The following is a 25,601-nucleotide window of genomic DNA, read 5'->3' on the forward strand; positions in this document are numbered from 1 at the left end:
ATGTAAACGAGCTCTCAATCTCCATATGACTGACCTTACTAAAACATCCCTTATTGAATGGCAACAATCCACTTTTGAGAAAGGGGATAAAAACGGCAAATTACTAGCATGTATTGCACGGGACCCACTAGAACACTCTAATATTCCTGAAATCAAATCGGAGTCAGGAGAGATACTCTCATCTCCTAGAGATATTCTCTCTAGATTCCAAGATTATTATAAAAACCTATACACCTCCCAATTTGTGGGCTCTTCTACAGACCTCTCTGCGTTGATCAACAGTGTACAGCTACCAAGATTGGAGGTTGAATTTTCCTCCATTCTTGATGGCGAGATAACAGAGGAGGAAATCCTGGACTCCATTCTATCCTTTCCCCCTCAAAAAACACCTGGCCCTGATGGACTTCCCATCGAATTTTATAAGAGATTTATGCGAATTCTTGCACCTCACTTAAAATTAACATATAATAAATGTTTAAGCAACGGGGCGCTGCCCGCATCTTTTTCTCAGGCACACGTTATTCTTCTTTTAAAACAAGACAAAGACCCTTTGGATTGCGGATCATATAGGCCGATTTCTCTCCTTAACAACGATTTAAAGATTCTAACCAAAATTCTAACCACCCGTATTAACAAACATATAGCTGATTTAATCGACCCTGACCAGACAGGTTTTATGCCTCACAAGACAACTGACATTAATCTAAGACGTATTTATACCCACATCCAGATCTCCGGTGGAGTTGATGCCCCCCGCGCACTCGCCTTTTTAGATATTCAAAGGGCCTTTGATTCGGTGGAGTGGGAATACCTATGGGCAGTTCTTGCTAAAGTTGGGTTGGGTACCAAATTGGTCTCTTGGCTTAAAACTATATACAAAGCCCCATACTCCAATATTAAAATAGGCTCGGAACTATCAGGGGCCATCCAACTGAAAAGGGGCACTAGACAGGGATGCCCTCTCTCTCCGGCCCTCTTCGCCTTGGCCATGGAACCCATTGCTGCCGCTATACGTCAAAACTCAGTAATCCGCGGCTTCGGGGTGGGGGTGCTGGAGGAGAGGGTGTCCCTATACGCCGATGATCTGGTGATCTATCTGGACAATCCGGAGGACTGCCTTAAAGGAGTGCTAGACCTATTTGAACAGTTTTCCCCGTGCACTGGTCTTAACGTGAATTGGGGGAAGTCCAAATTGCTCCCTTTGAATTATACTCCTTTAATACAAACCCCGTTAGAAGTTGTTACACGAACTAAATATCTAGGCATAATAATCTCACACAACTCAGCAGATTACTTCTCAGATAACATTTCTCCCCTTATACAATACACCAAGAAAAGGCTTTTAGGGTGGCAATTTCTTCCACTTTCCCTGGTTGGGAGAATTAACCTTGTTAAAATGAAACTTCTTCCTAAATACCTGTACCTACTTAGGAACTGCCCAATATGGCTACATAAAGGGTTTTTTAAACAACTGAATGCAATCCTCTCAAGCTTCATCTGGTACAACAAAACTCCCAAACTTAGCCTTAAAAAGCTACAAAGACCATGGAGGGAGGGGGGCTTGGCCTTTCCGGACTTATATAAATATTTTATCGCCAGCCAACTTGTTACGGCTCACTGGTGGTTAGTGCAAGACCAAACAAATGCTTCAACGGTCCTTGACGCAGCACTTCTTGGGTCATATGAGGCACTAGCTCAAATTGTTTATAGGGGGCTGCAGGCACCATACCCCCTTCCTATTAATATGAAGGTGGTCCTCCGTGCTTGGAATGTGGCCCAGACTTGGTCCTCCCCCCCGCAGAATACTTTCTCTTCAAATCTTCCATTGTGGAATAATCCCACACTACCTCACTTCTTTAGGATCCCTGACCCTATTATATGGATTAAAAAAGGTATAACTAAATTGGAACATATTGTCCTGAACAGAGGGTTAATGGACTATGACTCTCTTAAAACCAAATTTTCTTTGCCCAGTGGCTATCTGTTCAGATATTTGCAGTTGAGGCACGCATTTGCAGCGCAGTTTGGGCGAGAGCCGGTCAAACTTAGTTCCACTGCTATAGAGGATATTTTGCTGAGTGAGACCCTCACAAAAGCCCTTTCCACAATTTATCAAAGCATAATCCTGATCACCGAACCTCATGTTTCGATTTTTAAACAACCCTGGCTACCAATCATACCTACCTTAGATGATGAGGATTGGGAAGATGCCTGGATTAAACCATTTGAATATTTAATCTCATCGAGAGATAAACTAATCCAATTCAAAATTGTTCACCAAGCATACCTCACGCCCTACAAATTAAGCAAGTTTGACAAGGCTGGCTCGAGCTCATGCTGGCGCTGTGGTGCCGCCGGCGCTGATTTCAATCATATATTCTGGAATTGTCACATAATTATTGATGCCTGGAAAGAAATATGCAAATTTACAGGACATATAACAAAGACCAATGTCACCCCTGAACCCCTAATATGTATACTGGGGAATGTACACACACTGGCTACGTCTAGAGCGCAGAGACACCTCATTGGGCTATTGTTATACTACTTTAGGAAATCGATAGTGCTCCTTTGGAAACAACCAGCCCCCCCAACCCTCCAATATTGGAAAAAGTTAATTAATAACTCCCTCCATTTATACAAAGCTGCATATATTGCTAGGGGTTGTCCGGCTAAATTTCACAAGGTTTGGGGACCATGGACATCAAGTAAAGATACTGCATAGACTTGAAATAAATCCATAGGTATTAATAAGCAATGTGATAACTACAGTAGGTAGCTCTGTCCTAAGGCTAATGAGTCCTCCACATGCATCTATTTCATTATATGTGTAGTACCTAAGGTTGGAACAGTTAAAAATTGGCATTGCGCTCTCTGATAAGGTAATAATGCTTTATATATTTGACAACTAGATCTCCACGTCCTGTTTTTGCGCCCATGCGGCTTTCACGTAATTTACGCAAAGTGATAAAGTGTTGACCTATTGTACTTACTGCCTTGTGGTGTTATGTTTGGTTTTTTCCTTTCCCTTTCCCTGGTTCCTCACCTGCGTGTGTTGGAAATCAGGTACTCCGTTCAATATATGTGTCTTTTTGTTTTAAACTAAAATTTAAAAAAAAGAATTTATAAAAAAAAAAAAATAAAAAAAAAAAATATGCTAGTGTGTATGGTTTGGCATCCTTCTGCTTTCCTGTAGCATTAGAGCATTCTACCATCTTAGCCATCAGCAAAAGCAGAGAGTTTTGAATCAGGATGATACCATTTATTGGCTTAAAAGAAAAAGAGTAATCTTTCTGCTAATAAGCCTTCTTCAGACTTTGTTCCCGTATACTGTCAATATGTTAGAGCACACCACCATATGTACATTCAGCATTCAAAAGAGATGCATAGATTTTTCAGCAAATATAAATAAATGTCATTCAGATGCTTTAAAGTGGAGCTGAACTCTTGCACAGGACAGAAGGAAAACAGAGAAATGCACCCTGTATGTATTTAGAGAGCCTTTCGAACATCTGTGTCTAATCACAAATTTGATATCTTCCCTGTGTCACCTGACTGCCACAGCATATAAGCTTATTTTAAAGCACAAGATGTTAATATATTTGCTTCCATGAAAGTAGGAATTAGAAACACTGTCTATTTATTGCAGGATTTGTATCAGCTGTAACAAAAATGTTTTTATGTAAAGGTTATGTTGTTGCGTATCTTTTAGAGCAGAGAAGTTCTGAGTTCAGGTCCACTGTAATTACAACAGAACATCCAAAGTGGGTCTTGACAGGATGTTTGCTACTTACCTGTTCTCTGTTTTGGATGGGCTTCTCTCCATTGCTCTGCCCTGTCACCTGTTTGTGTCTCCGACTGCAGCCAGTCACACAGAGGATAAAGAAGCAGCGCATGCTCTGACCACTTGTGCTCCCTGTAATTTCCTGCTCCTGCCCAGATGTGCACAGCAACCGAGGCCAGTATAGTGTTATGCATTCTTGACAAGTACCGATCATACATCACCGTAATTTTTCAAGTATGCATGCCCAGAACACTATCGGCTGCTGTGCACATTTGGGCAGGAGCGCAAATTTCCTTCCTGAGAGGACAGAGCATCCACTGATTCTTTGTTCAATGAGGGGCACAGCAGCACAACTGAAATGAGCCCATTCAAACCAGTGATCGCTAGTCAGATAGTTGGCCAGAATGTTTTTTGGTGGTGGTGGTGGTGGCGGGGGGGGGCGCTTGGTGACAGCAGGCCTAGGGCACTGGTAAGTACAAATCCAGCCCTGATCGCTGGTGGAAGGGTCTAGTACACAATGCTATTGCATGCAATCCATTTGGAAGTTAATGTTCCCTTTCTTCAACTGCATAATCTTGCAACCTAGTTTTCAGTGGTTCAGCTTGATGAGAGTGTCATGAGTGCAAAGGGTTAATGATTGTTTGAATATAAGTAATATAAGCATATATACTAGCAGAAGATTAGTGCACAAATCTGTATGTTTTGCAATAATGAATATACAGTATATAACCATAGGAATACTATAATACTATTACTATGGAATCGTATCGGTAACATTTTGACCACACGACTTCTTAGCTACTCAGATTTATGTGGAAAATAAGGCTAAAATATTATCTTCCGGTTGTACAGCTCAATCTAAACTGCAAACACTCTGAATGGATGCAAGGGAATAATTTGCTATGTACACAATCCTAAAGACAGGCCTTATATGTACCATAAAATATAACTTTTATTAAGTCTGTTTAAAATAGTTGCTATAAACTGTATTACACACTATTATGTACACCAGTGCTATAATAATTCTGACCTAGATCTATCTATCTATCTAGTGCAGTATGATGTCTTCAAGCCAGTGATGTGCACATTGTGCTGCACTAGACCATTTGTTATATTGATTTATGTGAACGGGGGCTTATATTCTTCATGTTTTGCTGCACACATTTTTTAATCCCCTGATGAAGCACTGCCTCAAGGGCAAACTTTAAACTACCTATCTGACTTCAGTGTCTGAAACTCAGGTCTACCTTTCTAGGACTGCATTGTGTTGCACTTAGGAATCAGCTACAAATTACCTATAAAGGCACATTTATTCACAGTTAAGTCATTTTTCAGTTCTTTCTCAACAGGGGAAGTAGTCAGCAAAAGATCTAGGTCAGAATTATAACAGGGCACCTGGAAGTTTGGACGCGCAGGAAAGCCAATAGAAGACTATCAGTAAATTTACTGATATTCTAGTATTACAGTGCAGAGAAGGATTGTAAAATGTCTGTATTAAATACCAATATTTTTCTATAGCTAAACCTAACCCTACTCAAAGACAGAACCCTACCCCCAATGCCTAACCCTAACAATCCCCCCCCCCCCCGCCCCACACAGACACTCTTCCTGATGCTTAACCCTAAATCCCCCCCCCCCCCCCAGCCCCAAACACTGTACCTGACACCTGACCTTAACCAGCCCCCATGCCTAAACTTAAACACCCCCCACGCCTAATCTTAACCATTCTCTTGCCACGAATTGTCACAAAAAAAAAATCAAAAACGTAATTTTTCCAGGTGCCACCATAGGCGTCTATTAAAATAGCAGCATTGAGGGGTAATTTTGCCATCCGTGATGCTGGAGGCGCCCAAATTTCCCCTCAATACAGCTATTTCAATGGGTGCCTATGGCCGCGGCCGAACTTTTGCCTCTAGCGAGCACCCAAATTTCCTGCTACTCCTGTTGGAGCTGCGTAAGATATAGGGACAACTGGTAAATTCCCCTAACATTTAGATCTTTGCTCACTCAGTTACTTGCCTGACTAATGTGGACCACTTGGTCAGCTTTTTATAAAAGCATTTTTGAGACTGAAACAACCTGTTTCCAACGTGGAGCCTAAATACAGCAGCCATGGGAGAGGCCTTCACAGTTCAGCATTCTTCTAATTAAATGTGTGAATGCCAACAAATGTCACTACAGAAGGTGAGTTAGAAATGAAACGAGTCAGTGTTACTTACCCAGTGCCATTCTCTAACATATGGCTTGTTAACTGAAATATCTTCGTGGACCAAAATGCCATGTCATCAACACCGCCAAGAAAGTATTCATGGAACCTCTCCACCAAAAAGGGGGACTTTCTTGCGTAAGTATTGTAAAGCTGTGAATTAATCAAAATGAAATGACCACTGCAGTATTCTCAAGAAGAAGAATCTTCTGAATATCATTCTCGAAATAAAACAGGATTACCTTAGAAACAGCAAAATGTTCACCATGGCTGCGGAAAAAAACAGGAAAAATTCTTAAGTTTTTTGTACTTTCCAGTTCATTGCCTTTGCAGCTGTAGTGTTGCGTTTTTACTTACAGTTGCAGGAAAAGGATGTAGGTACAGTCCGTAATCGTGCGTTTGTCAATCACTGTCCCATTATAATACTCTTCATATATGTTAAAGAGGTCTTTTATTGGAATATACCTGGAAAAGAAATATGAGTAATCCAAAGAAAGGGACAAATGTAGAAGATGAATTCAAGAGAACCTGAAGTGAGAGGAATATGTATGCTGCCATCTTCATTCTCTAATAAACAATCCCAGTAGTGTGACTTCTGTGCTGGTGCTCTGAGTCTGTTACTTTAACCTCCCCGGCGTTCTATTGAGATCGCCAGGGAGGCTGCGGGAGGGTTTTTTTTTAATTAAAAAAAAACTATTTCATGCAGCCAACTGAAAGTTGGCTGCATGAAAGCCCACTAGAGGGCGCTCCGGAGGCGTTCTTCCGATCGCCTCCGGCGCCCAGAATAAACAAGGAAGGCCGCAATGAGCGGCCTTCCTTGTTTTGCTTAGATCGTCGCCATAGCGACGAGCGGAGTGACGTCATGGACGTCAGCCGACGTCCTGACGTCAGCCGCCTCCGATCCAGCCCTTAGCTCTGGCCGGAACTTTTTGTTCCGGCTGCGCAGGGCTCAGGCGGCTAGGGGGGCCCTCTTTCGCCGCTGCTCGCGGTGAATCGCCGGAGAGCGGCGGCGATCAGGCAGCACACGCGGCTGGCAAAGTGCCGGCTGCGTGTGCTGCACTTTATTTGAAGAAAATCGGCCCAGCAGGGCCTGAGCGGCAGCCTCCGGCGGTGATGGACGAGCTGAGCTCGTCCATACCGCTCAGGAGGTTAAGTTGCTTGGCCAGAATGAGTGTGCATATTAGATGCTTTGACACTGGCTGCATGCTTGTGTGACTCCACATGTTGCAGGTGTGTGACTCAAAAACAACTAAAGCTTAAAGCATGATTATGCTTTGTTTTTGTTAAGACCATTTGTGAAATATTTTCAGTTCTGATAGCAGGACTTTGATGGATAGAACTCTGGAAGCAAAACATGAGGGAGTGAGTCTAATTCAGCTGCAGCAATTCTGACCAACCAGAATAGTTCCAGTGCCTGTTTTCATTTTTTAAAAGACTGTACCGTATGTAATAACAAATTATCCCCTGACTGTACGTAGCTAGATGCCCCCTTCTCCCAGCATAGGTAGCTAGATGTAGACATGTAGACCCCCCCCCACCACCAAGGAAATCAGATTTAGCCCCCCAAGTATAGGTAACCAGGCAGCCAGATTGACCCCTGGAGCCAGAGCCCTCAAACCGCCCCCATCATGCACAGAGCACAGCGGAACGCAAGTAACTATCATCATCCAGGCCGGGGACACATGCAATTGTGTGAGCTCTAGTGTCAATTTTATATTGGAGCCCGCCATTTAATTTTAGGTAAATTTTAGGTAAATTTTGGGTTTCCTACAGACCCATAAATATGGCCAATTTTCTTCATTTATAAAATGGTGGAATGTGGCAAAGTAATATTGGCCTAAATTCACTAAGCAGTTTAGACTAATCTACCGATGGTTTTTAGTCTACTGATGGTTTGGTGTAATGTTTTAGACCTGTTTTTAGACCTGGTCTAAAACATTTGGTAATTAGGTTGGTAAAGCAGGGGAAATGATCAAAAGATGCAATTCACAAAGGTAAACAAGGAGTAACCACACCCACTTTTTCTGACAGAGATTAGACCAGCTGATTTCTGTTGGTAAAGTACTTCCGTGAGGTATTTTAGACATGAGGATGGAACCTTTTGAATGAATTATGTAGGAGTTTAATTGTATCCAGAGGAGAGCTAATCAGAGGAGAAGGATGTCAGTCATAGCTACTCGTTTGTGAATTGCATCTTTTGATAATTTCCCCTGCATTATAGACCTAATTAACGAATGTTTTAGACCAGATCTAAAAACAGGTCTAAAACATTTGGTAATTATTAGTGAATTCCCCTTTGATGCAACTGATTTACACCAAACCATCAGTAGACTAAACCATCAGTAGACTAGTCTAAACTGCTCAGTGAATTGAGGCCATAGTTTAATCATTTTCTTAGATAACAAAACAAGAAATTTACACTACTTGTCAGCCTATAATAGCGTTGAAACGTTAACTGAAGATAAAACATATAGTCATGTCTAAACAAAAAAAGAAAAAAGACCCCCTCTCTTGTGATCTAATGATAGGTAAAAGCATTCAATCAGGCATAACTCAGGACACCAAAGTTACCATGAAAAAACCTTTATTAATGACCAGCTAATGAATTAAAATCAATTAAAAACAAACAGCCAGACCTGGTACATGTGTCCCTAAGTAATAAATTAACAATTGAGTCTATTGACAGATATCATAAGTATAGTCTCTTCTGGTTGCTCCTGTGATAAGTGAATAAAAGCGGAGTCCTGATCTTGAAAATAATGGTAATAATAATAGTAATAGGGACTCCTGCTCCACAGGTCACTATCCCAGAAGAAACATATAAATATTGAAAATTACTATTCTCACATCTCTCCTGCTGGAGATGAAGTGCTAGTGCTAAAAAAGCTAATTAATAGACTGAAAACTCCCTAATGGAGATAAAGTGATAACCGTGCAAAATCAAATTAATTATAAAACAAACATATAACTGCAAAAATTGATAAACATACATCATTGAATCAAAAAAGTGAAATGTGCAAACTACAACAATTGATCAAATAGCCAAGTAAATAAAGACAAAGATTGTCTTAAGGTAAAGGTTAGTGCAAGGAGATGGCCGCAATAGCCAAATCTGAAGTCACCTAAAGTGCATGAATGAGCAGGGAAGGAGATCGTAGGAAGCAAAAAGACTCACCAAATGAAAGAGTTAAGAGGACCAGGAAAGGCTGTACAGCGCTGCCCGCGCTGTCCCACTAGTTCCGCCGAAGCTGCCAAGGGACAGCTTCGGCGGAACTAGTGGGACAGCGCGGGCAGCGCTGTACAGCCTTTCCTGGTCCTCTTAACTCTTTCATTTGGTGAGTCTTTTTGCTTCCTACGATCTCCTTCCCTGCTCATTCATGCACTTTAGGTGACTTCAGATTTGGCTATTGCGGCCATCTCCTTGCACTAACCTTTACCTTAAGACAATCTTTGTCTTTATTTACTTGGCTATTTGATCAATTGTTGTAGTTTGCACATTTCACTTTTTTGATTCAATGATGTATGTTTATCAATTTTTGCAGTTATATGTTTGTTTTATAATTAATTTGATTTTGCACGGTTATCACTTTATCTCCATTAGGGAGTTTTCAGTCTATTAATTAGCTTTTTTAGCACTAGCACTTCATCTCCAGCAGGAGAGATGTGAGAATAGTAATTTTCAATATTTATATGTTTCTTCTGGGATAGTGACCTGTGGAGCAGGAGTCCCTATTACTATTATTATTACCATTATTTTCAAGATCAGGACTCCGCTTTTATTCACTTATCACAGGAGCAACCAGAAGAGACTATACTTATGATATCTGTCAATAGACTCAATTGTTAATTTATTACTTAGGGACACATGTACCAGGTCTGGCTGTTTGTTTTTAATTGATTTTAATTCATTAGCTGGTCATTAATAAAGGTTTTTTCATGGTAACTTTGGTGTCCTGAGTTATGCCTGATTGAATGCTTTTACCTATCATTAGATCACAAGAGAGGGGGTCTTTTTTCTTTTTTTGTTTAGATTTGAGTTTTGAGGTCGTTGACCTATTTCCCCTGTTTATTGATACCTATTTAGGTGACTAAGATAATGTGACATTAATTATGCCTGCTCGATTTCTTTGAGTTTTAATTAAAACATATAGTCATGGAAATGCCATTTCATGCTTCATAAATAGGCAGCTCTTTGTTTATGTCAAGAAAGAAGGGTTTTTGAACACTCTCATAAGAAAATATTCATGCCGAGTTTTTTTGCAGGTCGAAATAAAACTAAATGGTGAATTCAACATACATTTTTTTTTATCTTTTACATTTAATACAATTTTTTTTGATTGATTGTATTGAATTATAAATCTAACCAATCCACCATACACTATTCAGCTGTTTTCTAAAAAAAGAAAAAAAAATCTGAATTTTTAACCAACAATAATATAAAAAATATTACGAAAATTGATTTAAAAAAAATTACATTTGATTTTTCTACACAATCAATTATTTTATCAAAGGATTATGAAAATCTTTTCGGTTTAATTGTTTATGGCCATCTCATGCATTCCATTTGGTTTATCTCACCATTTTGATTCCAGATAATGAAAATCAAGTTCATACTGACTGAGAACATCACCGCCTAAAACAAAAAACGTAAAAAAGTAAGTATAAGCATACTAGTAGTGTTGCTGTCAGCTTTGTATAAGGTAATTAATGCATATTTGAGATAAAAAAATAAAATAAAACAGAGCTACATTTTGTCACTCAAAGTCCACATGATCCCACTTAAACTCTAAACTATAAAGTTGCATCCGCATGCTAGGTGAGCCTTGGCTGATGCAGCCATCTGGGGCATATGAGAATCTAGCATGCATACAAATATTTAACCAAGCTCATATAAAGATCTGGCATGCCAGATATTTAAACAACAGCAACCCCTGAGTGCATTGTTCCTCTCCTTACCCCAGTCACAGGAAATCGCTGCACCATGCACTGCTCCATCGTCACTCTTCGCCCAATCTATGGCAACTGTATGCATCACTCTGGTATGCATCTGAACAGCACTAATTTCCTGTAGTGCCATCCACAGAATCAAGCTCAAACCTGATTGGTGACGCTCATTGTGTATTTATGCACCTTAAAGCTGCCCATATATACACTTACAGATTTGTGGTAGATCAGGTAAAAGATTGACATATTCAATAGCTAAACAACATTGTGGGGCAGCTATGCACATTCTAGATTTCCAGCATAGCCGGCTCAAAACGATTGTCTTAGGTGATACACGGTACGTTTCTGTATCGTGTATCGACCAGCTGATCCGGCCAGCTGATAATATTCAGCTGGCCCGATCAAGCCGCTTGACCCCCGCCCGCTCGATTCCCGCTTGCGGACAATGGCAGGGAATCGAGCGCTGATAAGGAAGCGGGGGCGAGCGGCAATCGATCCGCGTGCACGTGCGGACGAGCGGGGACGTGGCTGGGGTCGATCCGGCGGCTAATCGAGCCACCGGTCGACCCATGTATGCCCGGCAGCCAAAGATTATCTAACCTGTGTATGTGGCTTAAAGCGGTATTGTCACCATAAAAGTCACATTTCCACAGCAACTGGTCTGAGTGTATTAAGTGATAAAGATGCTAAGCCTGCATTCAAAAATTTCAAAACTTTTTCCGCTGTTATGATTTGGAGTTATCACATACTTAAGGAGCACTGGCTCTTTAGTAGTCGGTGCCAAAGAATTGCATGCTGGGGGTTCTTTTTATCTATAATATATTCCTCCTCTTCCATTTATTTCCCTGCCAGCTGCTTATCTGAAACCTAATCCCCTCATCAATTATGTTTACAAGCAAGGCTAAGGTGACTCAGCGATTGGAGGAGACAAGCAAAAAAGTAAAGGGCAGAAATGACATCACGAGTTAGCCTTAACTGTGGGCAAAAGACATGGCCCCCACCAGGAACAGAATTCTCTTAATTTACAATATAACGTTCGCTGAAATCAAAACGTGGCCAGTACAATACATGTGTTATGTAAGTAGATCAAGTATTTATCTACTTATATATGTGTTTTTTTTCCATGGCATAGTATGGCTGATCCTATTGCTTTAAGAGAGACGGGAGTTGACTCAAAATTGGCAAAAGCTAGAAATGCTTACATGGCCACAGTCAACTGCAGACATCAGTGGGTGACAGAAATCAGCAGAAGAAACACTCAGTCATATAGAAACATCTGTAATCAACAGTATCTGAAGATAAGGCATCTGTCACACAGATTTGAAGGTGAAAAAGATAAAGACAGGAAAAAAAGATAAGAATAGATATGCAGAATTTGAAGCCACAACTGCGGCGTGACATCATGAAGGTCAGGTGACATTGATGATGAGGTGACAAGTGGGAATGGGGTGACAAGCAGAATTGTGGGGAGTATAACAGAGTGGAAAAAGATAAGCCATGATGACATACTATAAGAAAAAGCTAAACTGATCAGTTAGTGTTTGTTCCATCTGACATGCAGACAGAAAGAATACAGTAGGTTAGGGCTGTTCAGGCACAGAGTTAGGAGCTAACCACAACTATATGCTCTTCTTCACAAAACATTATTATTATCATCTTCATCCTCTGCAACTACTGACATTTCTTTGCTATCCACAGTCGTATTGACTTAGTCACACAACAGGATAGTCTACTGTTTAGGGTCTGAGCCTTTGGCCAGGATTCGAACCTAGGCTCAAGCCAGTATGTAAGTCAGTAAGGGCCCGTTACCACTTGTGCAGTTCAAATTTGTTGCAGAAAATGCGAAGACGAATTCACATGCAGATTTTACCGTGAATTTTACAGCGAATTTGTGTATGTTTTCACGTTTTTTGTAAGTATGCAAATTTAACCATATCAATGCCTGTGTGCTTTTTCTTTTTTTTTTTTTTTTTTTATTCTTTATTTATCCAACAATAAATATTTCCCATCATCTTACAAAAAGAGACAAAGAGATACCAGTACAACATCTTATACATATACTCCTAAAAGTGTGTCTACCCCCCCCCTCCCCTTCCCCAAATCTGACCCACCTCCACTGTTCCCAGGGCAGTACTTCTTCTCTCACCTCTTCCTACACCAATTCTTATTAGCCCTACCTCCTTCCAAACCTTTCTCCCATCTTGGGGAAGAGGCCCTTTCCTTATCCTCAGTTTACAACCCCCTTTAAAAGACACTGGTACAAGATTTAGAACCACCACCCAGAGATTTAGATCACACCCAGTGTAGTGAATAGATACCCATCGGTCCCACCTGTCTTTCTCTTCTTGCCGACCAAGATTTATACATAATGGCCTCAGCCCCGGAACTCCACCGTGTGCCACCTCCACCAACCACCCGGCCACCAGCAGATACCTACGAGCCCAGGCCTATGTCTCCCTGCCCATAGGCGAGCCTCCCATCCCCTTCTGGACACTATATCTTACCCTTCTCGTATTCTTCTGTTTCTCTGAATTCTAACCATTTGTCCCACCCCCGATTTTCTTTTCCCTTAATTATACTTGAAAGTTCTTCCATCTGATAAGTTTGGTCTATTTCTGTAAACCATTCCCTTATGGAGGGGGCCTGTTGACACTTCCAGTTTCTTGCAATTAGAATTCGAGCTGCATTAATTAAGTGCATCCCCAATGACCTTCTATACTCTTTAATCCCTTTTTCCACCAGATGTAGCAAATATACCTCCGGACCTGACTGAACTGGTATTCCAGCCAGTTCCCATATATATTTCTTTACCTTCTCCCAATATCCAGCGAGGCCTTCACATGTCCACCAGATATGCAGCAACTCTCCTCTTTCCTTACCGCACCTCCAGCACATTGGACTTGCCCCACTCATCTTGTTTAATCTAACTGGCGTATAATACCACCTCATTACTAACTTATACCCAGATTCCTGTATTCTAGTGGACATCGAGGCCTTGTGTGTCATCCTCAGAATTCTTTCCCATTGGGTGCTCTCCCAGTTCCTCCCCATGTCCCCCTCCCACTTTATTTTGTACTTTAGAGTATGGTCTTCCTCTTCCTCCAATATTTTATAGATTTTTGCTAATGTTCCCTTTGTCGGTCCCTCCATCAGACAGAGCCTCTCAAACTGAGTCAGTTCCCTTGAAAGTGTCTCCCTCGTGCCCAATGTGAGAAGGAAATGTCTAAATTGATACATACTCCACCTATCTATCTGCATCACCTGAAGTTGTTCTGCTATTTCCCTTTCATCCAACCATCTACCTTTTCTAATCATGGAGCAAATCTCTGGGCTTCTTCCCATCCTCCATTCTCTGTAACCTCCTTTAAGGCACCCCGGTGGGAATCTGTTATTTCCCAACAATGGCATAAGGGGAGAGGGGCTCAAAGAAATCTCCCTCCTACTACTTACCTTCTTAAAAGTCTTCAGGGTATTTTCTACCAGTGTACCTGGCATTCGGTAGTCCTCCAATACATATGGGAGCCAGGGGGCTTCCCTCAGTTCACCCTCCACAAATTCCTTTTCCACCCCCACCCACTGTTTAGAGGCTTCATTTCTGTTCCAATCAACCACCCTTGTACAGACAGCTGCCTGATAATATCTTATGGGATCCGGTACCGCAAGACCCCCTTTATCTTTTGACTGTGAGATAAATGCAAATTTCAACCTAGCCCTTCTATTCTGCCATATAAATTTTGTAAACATCCTTCTTAATTCATCCAGGTAGCTCCTGGGTAGAGGAACAGGGAGGGCCTGGAAGACATATAACAGCCTCGGCATAATATTCATTTTAAGCACATTAATCCTTCCAAACCAGGAAAGTTTCAGTTTAACCCATCTTTCTAGGTCTTTTTTCAGGATATTGAGCAATGGATAGTAATTTAATCTAATATTCTCCTGCGTATTTCTCGCCAGTTTTATACCTAGGTAATTTAAGGAGTCTTTCATCCATCTAAATGGAAAATTTGTTTTTATTTGTTCTACTTCCTCCTCCTTCATCCCCATACTCATCGCCTCACATTTATCCTAGTTAATCTTAAAATTTGCAATCCTCCCATATTCCATAAATGCCTTCATTAAGTTTGGCAGAGCTATTCTGGGATTTGTCAGATAGAACAACAAGTCGTCCGCGTATGCAGCGATCTTATGCTCTGTCAGACCTATTTTTACTCCTGTAATATCTGTGTTATTGCGAATTGTTCTCAGGAAAGGCTCCAGAGTTAGGGCAAATACCAGGGGGGATAACGGGCAACCCTGCCGGGTTCCATTTGTTATTTCCAGGGGGCTAGACAATATTCCGTTTACTTTGACTCTGGCCGTTAAATCTTTATACATAGATGCTATCCAGGCTCTCATGTTTTCACCCAAGCCTATGTGTTCCAGCACCACCTTAATATATCCCCACCTGACCCTGTCAAATGCTTTTTCCGCATCTGTAGATAGCAAGACAACAGGGCCAGGTGAGGATCCAACCCACTGAATCACATCTACCGACCTCACGGTGTTATCCCTTGCCTCCCTCCCCTGTATAAATCCCACCTGGTCATAATGCACCAACTCCTTTAATACTGGGTTTATCCTATTTGCTAAGATTTTTGCTAGCACCTTTAGATCTATGTTGAGTAAGGATATGGGCCTATATCCCGCGCAGGATGCCAAATCCTTCCCCTCCTTTGGAATCACCGAGATATGTGACACCAGGGATTCCCGGCCCAGTCTACCCTTATCCTTTGCCTTAATGGCATTTAATGCCCTCACCCAGTACGGCTTCAGGATTTCTCTAAATCTCCTATAATATTCAAGGGTGTATCCGTCCGGGCCTGGGGCCTTCCCCCCTGGCATTTGCCCCAGTGCTCTATCCAATTCCTCCACAGATATTTCTCTTTCCATATTATCTGCATCCATAGGATGTATTTTTCCCATGCCAGAGGCTGTCACATAGTCCTGCATGCCCTCCCTGCTCCCCAATTCACCCTCTTCCATCCCATACAGTTTAGCATAGTATTTATGGAACATCCTGCATAAGGACTCATTCCTATAATGCTTCTGCCCTTTATTATCGCACAAAAATGGAATGTAATTCGCCGTCTGTTGCTGCTTTAGCTGTCTCGCCAGCAACCTACTTCCCTTGTTTCCAAACTCATAGAAATTTCTTTTACATCTAGTTGCTGCAAATTTTGCTTTTGAGAATAGCAAATTCTTAAGCTTTTCTCTTTCTCTTATCAGGTCTGTCCGTACATTTTCTGCTAACGTTTTTTTATGCTGTCCCTCCAGCCTTGTTATTTCTGCCAGGCACCCTGCTATTTCCCCTTCCCTCGCTTTCTTTATTCTACTCCCCTCTCTTATCAGGATTCCCCTCATTACCACCTTATGGGCCTCCCACACCACTATCGGCGATATCTCACCTCTGCCGTTCTCCTCGAAGTAATGTTTCATCTCCTCCTCGAGCATCCGCACCCTTTCCTCTTTTCTCAACAATGATTCATTTAACTTCCAATTCCATGGGCCCCTCTCCCTTAGTCTAAATCCCACCTTGATACTGATCGGGGAGTGGTCTGATATTACCAATGATTTAATTCTTGTCTCAATTTCTTCTGATAATAAATTATGCGAGACCAGGAAGTAATCCAATCTCGAATATGATTTATGCGGGGGCGAATAATATGTATAATCCCTTGATGTAGGGTGTTGGATCCGCCAGATGTCCACTAATTGGCGCTTACTTAATTCCCTCCTGACTCTCTGATGGGCTCCTCTGGTGAGGGATGACTTCCCCGTGGAAGTATCTACCTGGGGGTCCATTACAAAATTTAGGTCCCCTGCCACCACTATTGTACCCTCTGCAAATTCATCTAGTTTATTCAAAAACTGATCCATAAATCCCACCTGTCCCGTATTTGGCGCGTATATTACCCCTAACGTCATCCTTCTGTCATTAAATACCCCCTTTATTATTAGATATCTTCCCTGTGTGTCTTTACTTATTTCGATCTCCTCTTGACGTATACTATTTGCTAGTACTATTGCTACTCCTCTACTTTTAGCTTCCGTATTGTTACTATAGTATGCGGTCGGGTACCTTCTATTGGTAATCCCTGGATGTTGCTCCCCTCTCAGGTGTGTTTCCTGCAAGAAAGCAACATGGATTTGTTGTTTATGGAGACTCTGGAGTAATATAGCTCTCTTTTCTGGGATATTCAGCCCATGGACATTCTGGGAGACCATATTAATTTGTGTCATCTTTTTTGTTTGTCTACTCTTCTTTTATGGACCGGTGGGGAATTTCCAAAACAGTGCCAAAATAGTGAAAGAAAGAAAGAGAAAAAGAAAAGAACACCAAAAGAAAAGTTTAAAACAGCCAGCCTTCCCTGCCTACTCTCGTTTAGTGGACGTCGTCCACTCTCCCTTCTACCGGGGTGTATGAAAGTCCTTCTATTTTGAGGGTTTTTCTCCCCTCCACTTTCCAGGGCTCTCAGCCCTTTAAGAGGCTGAAGACGGTACATCACCACACGTAAGGTGCCCCCCCCCCCCACCAGACGGATCATCTCCTCTTTGCCTTCCCTGCTGTTACCTACACAATACGCCTCCCCCTACTTTTCCCCTATTCCTCCTCACTCCTATTCCTAACCTCCTCCTCCTCCCCCACACTACTCACTCCAACCCTCCCTAGTGCTGGGCTATTATATACGGTTCCAGGGAGATGGGTCAGAAAAATGTCCCCTTTTTTTTTTTCCCCACATATTATGGTCCTCTTAATCATTATAACTTTCCCCTTTAACCACCCCTACTGGTACTATCCACCTTTTACAATTTCAAACAACAACTCTTCACCCCCCCACCCCCCACATCAATGCACATCACCTCCCAAATTCTTATCCTCAAAAAGAGCACTCAAAAACACACACAATATATTTGCCCTTTTCCCTTTTGGAGTATATATCAGTCCCCTCCCCCCTAAACCTAACCACACCCCATGTGTCACTCTATATCCCCCATTTCCTCCCCATTACCCCCTCCTAACAGGACCTTCTACATCCCCTAACCTACACTTTAGGGTTTTAGTTAACCACCTCTCTACTTTAATCGTGTGTATTCACCTTTTCAATCCTTACAACCACCCTGTACGATCTGTGGCAATCCACCCCGCGGTTCTAATCACATCACACATTGCTCCCCTACCCCCCCATTTCTGCACCCATACCCCCCCTCCGCTGTCCTATACACTTTTATCCTAAGCTTAGGGCCTTGTTAGCACACCACTTAACTTTAACCACCTCTATTTCCTTATATCTTCACCTGTTGTGTGTAATTACCTATCCTTAGATCGCTCCACTCTCCCTCCCCCCCCCTCTACCCCGTGGTTTTCAGGCTGGGCGAGGGGGGCACCTGTGGTGCGCCCCCCGTCCACCCCTACAGACCACCCCCCCCCCACACCCCATCTCTCAAGGTATAATTGTATGAATATATATTTCACACCCATTCACATCCTATATACCTCCATTGTGTCTTCACATATTATGTGTAAATACATACCATTATATCACACCACTCCCCTTCCCCCCCCTGGTTTTCAGGCTGGGCAAGGGGGGCACCACGGTGCACCCCCTGTCCACCCCTACCGACCGCCTCCCTCCCCCGCCCCCACACCCCCCCCCTACCAAACATAATTTGTCTACATGTATTTCACACCCACTCACAACCTATACACCTCCCTTGTATCTTCCCATATTGTGTGTAATTACATGGCATTATATCACACCACTCTCCCTCTCCACCCCCTGGTTTCCAGGCTGGACGAGGGGGGCACCCAGGTGTGCCCCCCTGTCCACCCCTACTAACCACCTCCCCCACACCCCCCTCCCCTGCAACCCACCCCTCAAAACCTGGTTGTGTACATCAATTTTACACCCAAACATATCCTAGATACATTTCTCTTCCCCTCCCATCCTCCCCAGTCCGTAGCACTTTCAACCCATCCCTCGGTTGGAGATATTACTTAATGTGGAGGTTAGTACTCCTTAGGCATATAATGTTCAGTTCAGCAATATAGAAATGTTGTAGAATAACTTTCAGCTTCGGCGGCCTAGCCGCGTCTTACCCAACATTATCCCCTCCATGTCCCAGTCAGGAAGCTCAACCGCTGCAATATCAAATGTTCTAAAAAGTTCGGGCAGGTCCTCAGGCTTTCTAAGAGTAAACGCAAGAGCTCCCCTTTTAATTTGCAGAGAAAATGGGTACCTCCATCTATAGATCGCTCCTTCCCTCTGTAGCACCTGAATCAGGGGTTTAAGGGCTCTCCTCTGTTGAAGCGTTGACGTTGCCAGATCTTGAAAAAGTTGTAGCGATTTGCCTTCAAATTCTATTTCTGGGTGTTTCCACGCTGCTGTCATAATTGCTTCTTTTTCCGTGTAATAGTGTAGGCGACAAATCACATCCCTATCTTTTTCCCCTGCTCTTGGGTTTAATCCCAGCGCCCGATGAATTCTGTCAATAACAATCGCTTGATCTTCCGGCCTTTTCAAGATCCTATTAAAGATAATCTGAGCAGTTTGACGCAGCCTCGCTCCTCCTATGGATTCCTGCAGCCCCCGGATCCTGATGTTTGAGCGTCTGGAGCGATTTTGCATATCTTCTAGTTGGGTATACACCACCCTATTAATTAATTTTTGATTATTTCTTTCTTGCTGTAGCTCCATCAGCGTTGTTTTCACCTTAGAGAGTTCCTGCTCTAGTGCCTCCGCCCGTGCGGTTAACACTCCCACCTCTTCTCTTAATGTGTTCACCTCTACACGTGTGGCGGCTAATATTTTTTCCGTCTGATCACTTAAGTCCTGTTTTGTAGGCAACATTTGTAGGTATGCCCACATTTCTTCTAGGCTAGTGGATTTTCTGTTTATGTCAGGTTGAGGTGGGCTCTCCTGGGCTGTTCTACTTGTCTTTGCTGCTGTTCTTTCGTGCGGGCTACCAGTGTTTGCCGGGGTAAAAAAGTCTGCTGCACCCCTCTGTGGTGTCTTAGTCCCGGTACCTGTCGCCCCCACGTTCCCCGTTTCAGTGCCCTTTTTCTTTGTGCCCCCTGCCATCTCAAGGTGTTCAGTGCGGCCTTTAATATACTTCAGTGTGATCTCTGCAAGCTGACAGACACTTTTAGGTTCACAAGAACAGCTAAAGCTTAATACAGCACGTCACACTTGCTCCCACTGCTGCCAGACCATGCGTCACTTCAGGTTCCAGCCCTACCACTCAACCTGCTATCATATTGTGGAGACTTCGCAGTACAAGGGGGGCAGGGGGGGCAACCGTCTCACCTTCACAGCCTGCTTTCAAATTTCCGTCCTCTCACAACTCCAAGCTGACAGGATCGCTCCGCGTGACACAGATGGACGTGGGCAACTCTCCGGGGTCACTCTACTCTCTTCACCCCCTCTCAGTCAAGTCCTCCTGGCCCTTCCTCCCTCAGCCTGCTCGAGGGGAAACTCTTCGCCTCCTCCGCCTTGCCTCCACTTCCACCGGGCAATCTTGGCGCACTCGGCGCACTCCTGACTCAGAGCCTACGGCGTCCAGCCGCACTCCGCTCCACACCGCCAGCTGTCGCCGCCCGCTCCGGCTCCCTTCCGAGCCGCGGTAGCCGCCTCTCCTATCGCACCCCCGGGCGTCTGGTTCCTCTACAGGGCCAGCTCCACAAACGCCTTAGCTCCGTCTCGTGGTGGGGAAGCGGCGCGGACGAACCTACGTCATGACGTCCGCTCCTCCTCGCCTGTGTGCTTTTTCATTGATTTTAGGCGATTTTAGCCTTGCGGTGTGCGAATTCTGATGGCTCTGCTGTGCAGATTTTTCCTGCACAGAAGAACGCTCTGTTTTCCTGACAAGTGGAAACAGGCTAAGTAAGTTGTATTGGTTGTGCAAATCTGCGTGCAGAAAACGCATGCAGATTCGCAATAGTGGAAATGGACCGAAAGGAGTCTAATTCTCTTGATTGCCTGTGGAGAGCATCCTAAGTAGCTGCAACTCTGAAACGCTTGGAGTCTGCTAGGAGAAAAGCGCAATATAAGTGATATGTTTCTTGTCTTGTCAATCAAAACTATTTTATGGGTGGTATGGCAATAGTAGTTAAAGAATTTTAAGTAAAAGAATTTCTGCGCCATGTTCGCCTAAAAAATTATGTAGGTAGGAAAAACAAAGTTTTGTAAAATTAATCCCTTTTAATAGCTAACTGATTAAGTTATGCAAGCTTTAGGGGAACTAGTCCCCTTCTGAAGGCATATTTCCAGATGTGTGGCTGGATAGTGAACTGGGTAAGAGCTCTGCCTCTGACACAGGAGACCTGGGTTCAAATCTTGGCTCTTCCTGTTCAGTAAGCCAGCAGCTATTTAGTGAGGAGACCTTGGGCAAGACTCACTAACACTGCCACTGCCTATAGAGCGCATCCTAATGACTGCAGCTCTGGTGATGAATTTTATATAAACAACAGCGCCAGAGGAGTATTTTAGCTAATAGCCTTAGTAAATGCTTGTAAATTGTTGTTTTTTTGTACTCGTGAGCACATGCTTTGAAAAGGGGTACATCCCAATAAAGCACTGAGAAATACTGCTTGTAACTACAAGCAGTGATAAATGGACTAAGACAAAGGCAGTGGTGTGACATTAGCTTGTGCGCTACATTTGGCGGGTCTAACAACAATGGCTGTGAAGTCCTCCTTCTCCTCTGTGTTGCTTACATGTCCAGTCTTCAGTCATACAAAGAAAGCAACAGTTACAACTATATGTTAATTATGTACAGTACAGTGAAACAATGTTGCATTTGTGCTTACCAAAATCACCAGTGCTGTGAGCATCACCATATGAGCCATGAAAATCAATCTACAGAATAAGGGGAAATGGTTCAGTACATACTGTAAATGTACAGGCAGAGTATGCATTTTGGAGAACAAAGCTATGGACAGGGCTAGGAAACAGTAGAAAAGCGATAAGCCAGATAAACAGTAAAGATGCTACCACAAATGGGTATTTTCCAGTGAGATGCATCAACCCTGCCTTTATTTACCTTTTCTTGCTCCTCTGAGACACAGAGTATCATTTCTCTCTGCAATGAGTGTTCTAATCAGCTGTTTTGGCCGGTCACATTCATGATTGGTCATTGTCACATTCTAAAAGGGCCTGACAGTTATACATGAAAAAAAAAATTCTTAACTGACAGCTATGAAAATGGTGATAATTTATTTAGAAGCACTGAGCCTAGGTAGTACAATATCCTAGATGCTTTTCAAGCTTATTAATAGATGGAGAATGTAATTTAAATAAATTCAGGTCCCGGTTACTACAAATGTATGTTTGTCGCCGCTGGAGAAATACGTAGAGGGCGCACTTCTCTTGAGCAGGCTGGCCGCGACTGGCTGAAGTTACGGGACTCGGGACTGAAGAGGGAGAAGACTGAGGAGAGCGACGTAGGAGGGATCTGTGCGCATGGGGCTGGAGGAAGCACCAGGTTTGTATAAAACTTTTATATACTCTCGTCTCTGGTACACTATTAAACTACCATAGGTGCTTTTGGCAACTGACATACCAATCATTTGAATAAAGTAAGTAAGTTGCATGTGGGATGGGATGGGGATGCTGCGTATAGAAGGACAGCCACAAGAAACTTGGCCTGCGGCAGAAAAAGTACAAATGCAGCCCCGGAGAATTACCCGCAGTTCTGTTCTAGGTGACACTGATACCAAGAATGAAAGAAAAGAAAATCATCTCAGTGGAGAGACAGAAGCAATAAGAACCTCACAAATGTAAACACTTTCCCATACCACCCATGATTTAAAGAGAACCTGAGGTGAACCTGGGGTTAAAAATCAAGTACTGTACTTACCTAAGGAGAAGGAAGTTTCTGCATCCTCCTGAGGCTTCCCATGCCATCCACCGGACCCCTGCTGTTGCCCAGGACCCTCCTACAAATCATGACCACACTGTTCTTCATGCATGAGCATGGCCACGCTGCACCTGCGCAAACACGCCTGCATCTGCGTAGTAGCACAGAGCAACTCTGGCTTACTGCGCAGGCACCGTAGTCCTCCTAACGCAGGAAAAGTATGGCCGCGCTTGTGCTTGAAGAGGGGCACAGTCACAAGCTTGGAGTCTGACAAGAGTTTGTGGGATTCCTTTGGGGGGGCTGCGGTCACCCATGGTGGACCAGAGGACAGCGTGAGAAGCCTATACTGAATCCAGAGGCTTTCATCTTAGGTAGGTATTTGACTTGACCCAAGGTCCGCCTAGGGAACACTTTAACATGATTAACTTGATGTTATGGTCTTCAGCCTGCTGGAATCCTTGTATACTTGCATGAGCTCACTGGCTCCAGCCTACTGAACACCTGAAACCTAGCTGCTAAATATTAACCAGTACAACTTTCCTATTTGTGTTTACAATTTACCTGCATACAGTGTTTTACTTCAGCTAACATCTGGAAATATGCCTAAAGAAGAATACTAGTTCTGTGACAGCTTGCATAACTTAATCAGTTAGCCATTAAGAGGTATTACTTTTGCAAAACTGTTTTTCCTACCTACACACATTTATAGGCTAATACACAATGCAGAAATTCGTTTACTACTAACGCCATACCACCTATAAAATAGTTTTTATTGTTACCCTATGTCCCTATTTACCAGATTGTTCTGTTATTGTGGAATCCATATGTAAATTTCCCAACAGCAACACAGACAGTGAATAATAAGAAACTGAGAAACAGGTTTTCTATCCATTCCCACTCTGTCTAGAGCTGAAAACAGTGAATATAAATCCCCCTGTGTGCAGTACCTGTATATGCTCACCATTGCCATTGCTTTGAGGAATCCCTGGTCAATGCCCAGGTTGTGCCAGCTGACATCAGCTACCATGTGCGAAGCTATACCAAAGAGGAAGGCCACTAACTTCTCAGTTCCCTGTCATATCACAAACAGAAAAACATATACAGTATATGTAAGATATATGTTTGGTTTACCGGTACTTATTTATTGCATTTATCACTAAAATGAAATGCTCAATAAAATATTATAGATTCATTTCTTTTGAAGCCCCACATTTTATTTTATTAAGATGTGTTTTACACGAACTTAAAAGGCTTGTTTACATATATCGTGTATACCATTGTGCAAATATATTGCTTTGACTTTCTCCATTCATTGCATGGCAGGTTGCTATACTTTATGCAAAGCTTTTCTGGGGACCAGTTTTTTATAAGAATCTGTCATGGGGGAACATGTATGCGCCTATAGCTTCATACACACATGTACAATGACTATCACCTGCAGGGATTGGGACTCGACCCCTCGGTCGACAGTTCTCTGCTCTTCTCTGCTCAATGACACCTTAATTGAAGTATGCCAGGGCTCAAATCTATGAATTATTGACCCTTTATATCTCTTTCCTGCTCTCAAAATCCATTCACTGTCAGCAAAGTGTTTTATGGATGTATGTAAGTATGTAATTACTTATCAGTGAGGGTTATGCTACAGTCTGACCCAGTCCGACCCGGACAGAAACTGTCACTTGCATACCTGATGTTTAACTCTTTCAGGCAGAGAAAGAAAAAAAGGAACACAGCCTAGTTATTTGTGTGCTTGGCATTGTACATACACATGTCTATCTCATCATGTCACATGTTACCTCGGTTATCCTTTAAGAGTGATCTCCCATTTGAAGACAAAATATTTTTCATTATGTAGGTGAGTGAGTAGAGCATCATGTGGGTACCTTAACATTACACTAAGCATGTCTAATTACTTGGTAATTAACATTGTTTAACACACTGTTCTCTTTATTATGCAGCATTGAAAAAAAGAATGTATTCCAATTAAGGGCCTGTTTCCACTACATGCAGATTCTGGATAAAGAAAAACTGACTCCAATGAATGTCTATGGGTCTCCTTCTTAATCAAACTACAGTAGTTTGCAAGTACAAAAAAAGAAGAAGAAAAGCAATACCATAGCTATGCTCAGGTTGCTTAAATAATGCAGGTCACGCTAATTAGGCAACTCGCACTATGCTGCCAGCGGTAGCAACGATAAAATTGTCATACTGCACATGGCAATCTTACCAGAGTTTAATGCAACAGGACCTCAGCATAAACGTTTTCTAAATCAAGCAGACATGATAAAACACTATTATAAATTCCAAGTTATTTTGTGTCCAGTTTTAAAAGCCTTGAGCTGTTTTTGGAAACATGACATACTGACAGACACATAGTACCTCGGCCCATGGAAGTGGGTAAGTTCTTCTAATATAGTCAATGCTGGTTTTCAAGAAAGGGGTCCAGTGTGAATCTTCTGACACGTAGTGGTATTTTCCTGAAGGCATCAAAGGAACTAGTTTTATTTTCATATTGCTACATTTCATGTATGGACAGCTTAGAAAATGGCTAGCACATTAGCTTATGTCGCAATTTGGTTACGGTACCACCGGTCCAGCTGGATGTCATAGTGTGAACTAGTTTTGCTTACCAAAGTGTTTTTTATAGCTAACTTCAGTGACAGAAATGGGACAGTACAGATTTCAGTCTGGTCAAGCGTAAGGCTGGCTCGGTTCACGTTAGAGTAAAAAAAAAAAAAAAAACAGATCGTTCCCAGATCGGAAGGGAATGAA

General features: G+C 42.7%; 1 protein-coding gene across 4 annotated transcripts in view; it reads right to left on the reverse strand.

Annotated features, from left to right (window-relative positions):
• The window catches only part of GPLD1 (glycosylphosphatidylinositol specific phospholipase D1), a 90,268-nt gene that overhangs the window by 51,196 nt on the left and 13,471 nt on the right, over positions 1–25,601 (reverse strand). For all 4 annotated transcript variants that reach the window (XM_068236978.1, XM_068236976.1, XM_068236979.1 and 1 more), the window contains 7 exons: positions 25,209–25,306; positions 23,791–23,901; positions 21,781–21,829; positions 10,569–10,623; positions 6,348–6,455; positions 6,233–6,260; positions 6,004–6,143 (listed from right to left, as the gene is read on the reverse strand). In XM_068236978.1, the coding sequence (XP_068093079.1) occupies positions 6,004–6,143; positions 6,233–6,260; positions 6,348–6,455; positions 10,569–10,623; positions 21,781–21,829; positions 23,791–23,901; positions 25,209–25,306 (589 nt within the window). The remainder of the gene's footprint in view (positions 1–6,003; positions 6,144–6,232; positions 6,261–6,347; positions 6,456–10,568; positions 10,624–21,780; positions 21,830–23,790; positions 23,902–25,208; positions 25,307–25,601) is intronic.

The sequence above is a fragment of the Hyperolius riggenbachi genome, chromosome 5, assembly GCF_040937935.1.
Source record: "Hyperolius riggenbachi isolate aHypRig1 chromosome 5, aHypRig1.pri, whole genome shotgun sequence".
NCBI lineage: Eukaryota > Metazoa > Chordata > Amphibia > Anura > Hyperoliidae > Hyperolius > Hyperolius riggenbachi.